The sequence below is a fragment of the Carica papaya genome, chromosome 1, assembly GCF_054855325.1.
Source record: "Carica papaya isolate Zhongbai chromosome 1, ASM5485532v1, whole genome shotgun sequence".
NCBI lineage: Eukaryota > Viridiplantae > Streptophyta > Magnoliopsida > Brassicales > Caricaceae > Carica > Carica papaya.
The window spans coordinates 8966494-8974521 of NC_142309.1; the positions used below are offsets into that span (position 1 = coordinate 8966494).

The window sequence follows — 8028 nt, forward strand, 5'->3', positions numbered from 1 at the left end:
AGTTGTAGGGTTTTTTTTTTTTTGGCCTTTTGGGTCCCACTGGATGAGAAACCCCACCACCCTGTTTAACAAATTACTTTTATTTTGAGGAAACAACAAATTCATTTCCAGTATTTTTCTGCAATATATAATTATTTGAAGGAGAATTTGTGGATTCTCCTTGTAATCTTGACCGTCGGATATCTCTTTTTTTATAACAAAAAACTATTAAATTTTGGAATGGAAAACCAGAAAACATACATTTTTGTTTTATAAATTGAAGAAGAGGTTTTAAGCCAAGACTCTAATTTGGTTTGCTTCTTTCTTTTGTAAAATCAATATTTATTTCCAAATTAACAAATTATGTACCAAAATCTCCAACTGTATCAAAACTGAATCTCCTCTTGTATATTCGAACCCTATATGGCAGGGTATGGTTAAGTTTGTATGGTAAGACTCTTAACAGTAAAAGGAACCACAAAGTTAATTGCTTTTTCGCAACTTTATAATTTCAAGAAAAATATGACAATCAAGTCAGATTTATATTTTTTTATATGCATGGGGTCTAACTGGTCAAAACCAAGCGAAGTAAGGTATTTACTCTCTATATGCATAGAGAGTGTGGTCCATGGTAAGTTGTAGTAAATTTTCACATGGGTCAAGCGTGTGAAAACAGCATATCCACCATATCTCTCTGGAGGCCTCTGCGACTGCAACTTCATCCTCGTGAACTTTAAAGTGAATGAATGAATACCCATATTTGGTGCTGTCTGCTCAGCGAGTAGTACGTCTAATTACATAAAAACAGCTCACACTGACTTCATGAATGAGAGACGTATGTGTATGCATACACATTTTATCTATAGATGTATTTTCCAGTTCTGATGTAAAAGCATCCGGCTGTCGTAGTAAGCTTTTAGTTTGCTTTACCAAAACAAGAGTTTGAAACCGTATTTCAATTTCGAAACCAAACTATCTCCAACCGGCATTAATAAGTCTCAAAGTCAAATGGGGAGTCAACCAAAAATTTTCACCATGGAAAGTCTTTGAGAATGTAGCAGTTACAAATAAAATATAGATTAAAATATATTCAAATTGAAAATCATCAAATTTCGTCATCCAAGTGGATTAATTTAATTAACCCAACTAGTATTTACTAGTTTTTCTCAGCTTTAACTAGTTTTTATGCTTATTGATTACATCTTTTCAAACCAGACCTGCTAGATGCTCAACTGTTGGACTAGTCAGACCTGAGTTCATTCTTAGTATCCACAACTATGGACTCAGGTATAAATGAGATGTTTAGAAAAGATACACAAATAAAGAATGAATTTCCTAACTAATTACACCTTTCCTTAATCTATATGATACAGAAATGTTAAACCAGGCTCCTTTTAGGCTGATATTAGATCCTCGGGAAAGGATTCATTGTCTGAATCTGGTGTGAGAAACCGACGGCAAGCATAAAACATGGCCGAATGGAACCCACTGGGGTTGTCAATGAACACAAAGTGGCCACCCTGCCAAGCATACAAAGAAAGATTAGACTGAAGGTTCTTTTAGATGCATGCATAAATAGACACACAGAAAAAGAAATAAACAGACCTGGGGAACCCTAATTATTTCACAGGGGACCTTCATTTGCTTGCGGGCTTCCTGGGCCCCTTGATAGTTCATCCAATCTTGGACCCCATAAATAAAAGTGGTTGGTACTTTCCAGTCTGATGCACTGTACACAGGTCAGATGGATACATCAGAAATTTTTTACCTCTTCACCATCTGTATTCAAGAACGTGGAAAACAAAAAGATATAGGGTTTCACTATCTTCCGGAAAAATTAATTCAGTGTACCTTATACACTCATAACCGGGACAACAACACTTTGACCTCCTAAGAGAGAAGACTACTGGGCTACTGCCTATCATTCATGGGTAACATAATTATTGAATTGGTCCAAAATTTTCAGGAAGCATAACATCTTATATCAGGCATTAAGGGTTTCCAATTCTCAAGAGCATTCCTGTTGATTTTATTTAAGTTCCCTACTTAACTTATTAACATTACGTACATCCATGACGAGAAGCCCGAAAAGGCTGAAAGCACATTCAAAGCCCTGGCCCTACACCGTTAATTCATAAAAAATGACAGAGTATATCATGTGGAAAAAATTGGTCTCAGCTGAATCTACTGTTTTCTTACATATATTAAAATATCTTTTTGGAACAATAGATCTCCGTTATAGAGAAAGCTTCTAAATCTATGGGAGGCCATTGCATGAGGTTAAAATTTCATCAGGCCAAGTGGCAATCAATTTCCAACATACTGGCCCACAAACCTAGCTAGGACTGCATCGCAGTACTTTGGCAGCCTCCTGGAAGTCCAACCAGCAGAGAGAAGGGACCAGTCTGTTTCACAAATGCATCTAATGTGCTACAAGTTAATATAGGTCGGGATACTGAAAATTCGAGATTTGACCTCACTAGTCATGCTCCAGCTATTAAACTAGAATCATACTGTTCACTAGGTTGTCTGATAATCATCGTGATTTATTCATGTGATATACTAGAAAGCAAGAAAATTAAATTCTTTTCTAATAAGTTGATTACTAAACCTGCGCAGAAGAGGCATCCGAGTAAATGCTCCAAATGAGAATATGTATTTCAAGCACAGCTCTCCACTGGCCTTGGCAGCCAAAGTGTGGTAGACATAATCTTCAGTTGGTAAAACAACCATCAGATATACTTACATACAACAAAGCAACAAGGGGTGGGGGTGACAAGAGGAAGTAATGATACAACCTGTCAGTAATCTGGACTCCTCTTCAGTCAATATAGTCCCAGATGAATATGCACCAAACCTAGCACTTGTATACCTACGAACAAGATCTGGACCCCAAGGACCTAAGCCTCTACATAAAAAGGATTTTCCAGAAAAACACAATGAATATATATATATATATATATTGATAAAAAAAGAAACTTCATTAAGTAGGAAAAGAAGAAAAAGTACAAAAATGGACAATAAGACATACTCCTAGAAATAAGCTTCAAAAAAAAGAAAAAGAAAAACACAATGAATATACAAGAACCTGAAACACAGGTAGGATAATTTTTCCGAAAAGCACAATGAATATACGAGAACCAGAAAAACAAAGCATGATATACTTTCTTCCCTCTTTTTACACAGGATATCTAAAGACATGAAACTGAATATACCAGCTGAAAACAACTATCATCGTTACAACAGATTATGAGAAAACAAGGGCAGAATAAAACAGGCAAATCTCATGTAAGGTACGGATGGCACATGTACTAGATAGATCGTTGAGTCTTCGAAAGCAATGCTCAGAAGATTCTATTCCTAAGGACATGTCAATACCACATTACAGATAAGTGTTATTGGCATGTGTTTATATGCATTAGATTGCAAGTTTTTATCTGCGTGAGAGCGTATATGCACTATAAAAGCAATGCGAGAACTGAATAACTAATATCAAAGAAAGATATGAAAAATGAACGAAATGGAACTCTAAAACAATAAAACTTGCGCATCAATGTACCTTTTCTTTTCCAAGCAAACATGAACCATCCCATTGTGACATCATTCCAAGAACATATCCAAAATAAGCAGAAAAAGGAAAAGTAAAAAGATATATTTATGTACCTAACAAGCTTTTGAGGAGTAAAATTGGACTCCCATAAATGGTTCAGAATTGCTCCTTTCCATGTTGCTCTGAACCTGGTAATCCACTCAGATTTTGCATCTGATTCTGATGAAAATCCAGCTGGCCCCACTAAAATCAAGTGCTGAACATGCTCAGGATGCTTTACAGCAAATACAATTGGAGAAAAAAAAATCAGAATATGTTGTTATCCTTGTCAGTTAAGAGTTGAATATAAACATGAGAATGCAATCACCTTAAGAGCATATTTAGCCGCAACATAACCACCGAAAGAATGTCCAAGCAATATAAAGTTGCTAAGATTTTTTGCTTTGCGCCATTCCTCAAAGGAATCAATGAACCATGCCTCAGTTTCTGCAGTACCAAGTCCAATAGAAAAGGAAAGTTATACTAAGTTAAGATATGCAAGTAGATGATATTTGTAAAACTACTTGGTAACGAAATCCTGAGAAAATGTACAGCTCAAAAATACTACCTTCAGTGCTTTTGCACGAGAAATCTGGCCTGCTTGATCCACCCCAACTAAAAAAAGGAGGCAAAGAAGGTTGAGAAACCACATGCATATCTAATCAAATCAATGCCAGTGCAGAAACACGATAACCTATAACTGAAAATGTAGAAGCATTTAACAAGTTTTGAACACTCTGCAACAAGAGTACCTAACCAATGAACTAATAATCGGTGACCAGAAACTTGCTTACGACATGCAATCATGCATATATAGACATCTGAGGTGACTGAAGTCTACAAACCTAAAAATTTAGCAGTTGCTGATGTCTGCAATGTAAATTGATCTAGTTGTACATTCAATAACAGTATAGAAGATTTCAGAAGTAGATTTTGTAAATAATCAGTAGCTAAAGCAAAAGAAGGTCTACAGCAAAACAATGAACATATGAAATATGAAAAATACTGTGGTCAATTCCAGCACAGGGCAGCAAAAACTTACCCGAGCTGATCAATAGCAATAACCCGGAAATGACTGGCGAGGGCATCAAAGTTCCGGAAGAAGAAACCTTGTGATGCAGCATATCCATGGACCATCACAAGAGTGGGAGAATCCTCTTTGCTGTCAAAGGTGACTGTGTTGATAAATCTTGGCTCGTTGCTTGAAGAACGAAACCACCTGATTTTGGACCCTGGTGGGCCTGAGCCTATATTAACTTGTTCTTGAACATACGGGGTCCTGAATAACAATAGATCAACCATCAGTCCAACTTGTTCTGAGTTTGAGCAACTAAATCATTCTCCTAAATTTGATAAGAGAAAATTATATTAATGCTTCGTACTTATGATATGCTCACTGACTTGTAAATCTTTTGTACATGGGTGGCATCCCCTTGGTGCCTATACTTCAATACATCTTTCTACTTTTTTATCTCAAAAAAAAAAAAAAAAAAATTGCCCCCAGTATTTTTTAAATTGTATACTCACTGCTTACTGCAATTTCCTGAAATCTAAAATGAGTATATTAATTAAAAACCTAAATGAACAAATAAAATTTAATATACATTATAATTCTTTTGCTGTACCTTTTAACTGAATGTTTACTATAGAAAACTTAAATTTTAATAGTACATCTAAAGAAAAAGGAAGGAGCAGCAACAATCAGCTTGCTGTTGGTGCCACCAGCCAAATTCGACCTATTCATATTGAAATGTGTTTCATCTTACCAGCATTTGCACTCTAATCCAACGACCATTGAAGCACTCTTAGATAGGGAACAAACTGTCTCGGAACAGAAAAAGATGATGATGGAGAATCTGGACAGTTGGCTTACTAAGACCAAAGTATCACAAGTATTATTGATTTCAAATAGTATAACTAGCCATTGGATTCAAAAATGGCTAGTAAACCCTACTTCGGATTTGGTAAAAACCAACATCACTGGCTGTCTCAATTGCAAACACATCACTTGCAACAGCCACGGAAGCCAAGAGCCTTTCTTATCTAGTTGGAGCGCAGGCAAGCTGCACCAAGCCGTCTGTTATTTCCTCTAATTATCTAATTATTTTATGATTTTATAATAATAATACTAGTTCGTATATTATACTTCTGGTTGAGAATTGTAGCTTTACTTCCAAAGTCCAAAGTAAAGATCAATGATAAATGTCAAATGTCCAGGTAAAATAATTGGATGGCACTCCAATTACCCAGCAAAGAATGTAACAAGATATACAGAAAAACAATTGAAATTAATGAAGAAATAGGTTGGCATATACTTCTCATTGAATCGACCTTTTTCCTTCTCTCAATTTTCTCAACGACAAGATAGATGAATCTTATACTCGCAAAGATATCATACGAGAACTCTAATTAGTGCAGCTAGGGTTCTCAACTTCGACATGCCGATTGACGGTATCAAATGAATTAAAGGATTCGAAATCCCAGAATCTCCCAGAAAGTCTAAATTTTACGTTTCTCACAATTTCTTAAAGGGATCATTCGGATGCTTCATTCAATTCAATTCAATTCAATTTGGCTGATTAACAGTCCATTTCTTTCAAAAAAAGAACAGACAAGAAAAGCAGGCAGACAAAAAATCAAAGAAGAAAGAGAAAAGGGCAGTTACTTGATTAGAGAAAGGAGACGCTTCTCGGCGGCGACAATATGATCGGTAGAAGAGGGTATCCAACGTAAGAGAGAAGGCCACAAGGATCTGGATTTTGAAGGTGCAGATGAAGTAGCGGCAGACGATCGCAGGTCGGTCTTGCCAACTTCCTCGGCCATCCTGGATAATACAGAGGTGGAGAAGTGATAGTGAATGGGGTTAAACTTCATACAAAACACCGATTCTCTAACAATAACACGAAATTTTGCCCCTTCTGAAATGGTGCCATATGATATATATGTTTTGTGTTTATATAGATTATAATGTGTGTCGAATAAGGCGTCTGCAAATTTGAGCGCCACGAAAGGTGTGTGTGGGCTTTTCAGGGTTGAGAAGGAAATGGAAGACTGATAATGTAAAGTCAAAGACGTATAAAATTTGACGCAAGTGCCTCCCGGGTGTGTATTCCATGTGAAAAGAAAGAATGAGTTGGAATGTGCTGGAGATTTTTTAGTTTAAATTATGATATATTATATTATATTCAAGTAATTTCATATTATTTTTGTTTGAACTTAAATTTGACAAAAAAAACAACAAAGTGCAAAATTAAGAAAAGAGTTAGATATAAGCTTAACTCTTTCTTAATTTAATTTTGTTTTAAAGAAATAACTAATCGTAATTATCTATAAAAATATGCAAAATTAACCCATTTGAAAATTGAATATTTCATGATATGAAAAAAATGAAAAGACATGTGGCCCAAGAGGAGAAATAAGAATTATACAATCAGCTGAGATATATGTAAAGTACATAACATACATTTTTACAATCAAAATCCTGTTAAACTATAAAAAGTTATAAACTTTCAAAGTCATCAACTTTCTATTATATTTATTCAAAGTTATAAGCATGCAATTAGATTTTTTTTTTATTATTTATTTTTTGGAGTGAACTTCTTTATATATAATTTCTTTTTTATTAATAGATATTTTTAACGTTATAATAACTAATGCAAGTTTTTCATCTTCTTGCTTATTAATGGAAGACTTAAAATTAATGACATTCTTTTTGTTGTCTTTATCTTTTTCTGTCTTTTTCTTTTTTCCATATTAAGCATACGTGTAACTTCCAATCTTAACTTATAAGATCTCTAGCTTTTTGTATAGTTGTGATCTTTATTAGAACGTCAAATTTAATATGTGAAACGATCCATGCTGATTAAGGAGAGATTTTAAGTATCTTAGTGTTTTTCTCATCTTTTTATTTTTTAGTCTAGGCTAATATATTTATTTTCAAATTATTCTTTTTCTTTCTTATCTACTTTCTTTATTAAATGCATTTCTATATTTGTATTGTACAATTGTAGTTTTTTTTCTTTTCGATTGGTTGTATTTGGGGTTCATAGATTATTGATAGTAAAATTTCTGTGTAAAGTTTAAGCTAACTACAGTGCCATGACAAAAAAAAACAATAAGTTTAACCAGATTGAAAAATAAAGTAATTGAGGTTCAGTCTGTAAGATTCAATATTCAAAATTGTATTATTTAGTTAGGAGATTACATACAGAGAAAACTTGTAACTTTCAGGTACTAATACAGATAATGATAAGTCTATAAAAGCTAAAAGGTGACAGGATATGACAAACATGACAAAAAGAACCAAAAATAAAAGATAGATAGTTATGCATTATAATGATGATAACACATAAATCATGAAAAATAATGTGATTGAGAAGACTCTAGGTGAAATTCAAGAGATGACATCCAAATTAGACATTATATCGATCTCGACTAACATCTCCAAAAATTCAAACAAA

At 34.2% G+C, this 8028-nt stretch overlaps 1 protein-coding gene across 1 annotated transcript; it reads right to left on the minus strand.

Moving 5' to 3' along the window:
- Positions 1–1040: 1040 nt before the first annotated feature.
- On the minus strand, positions 1041–6644 carry LOC110808507 (alpha/beta-Hydrolases superfamily protein). Its single transcript, XM_022034017.2, has 9 exons — positions 6234–6644; positions 4611–4847; positions 4137–4183; positions 3897–4015; positions 3643–3803; positions 2778–2887; positions 2591–2690; positions 1585–1708; positions 1041–1499 (listed from the first exon to the last, which is right to left on the minus strand). The coding sequence occupies exons 1-9, from the start codon at positions 6440–6442 to the stop codon at positions 1374–1376; spliced, it is 1233 nt and encodes a 410-aa protein (XP_021889709.1). The 5' UTR covers positions 6443–6644; the 3' UTR covers positions 1041–1373.
- Positions 6645–8028: the final 1384 nt, after the last annotated feature.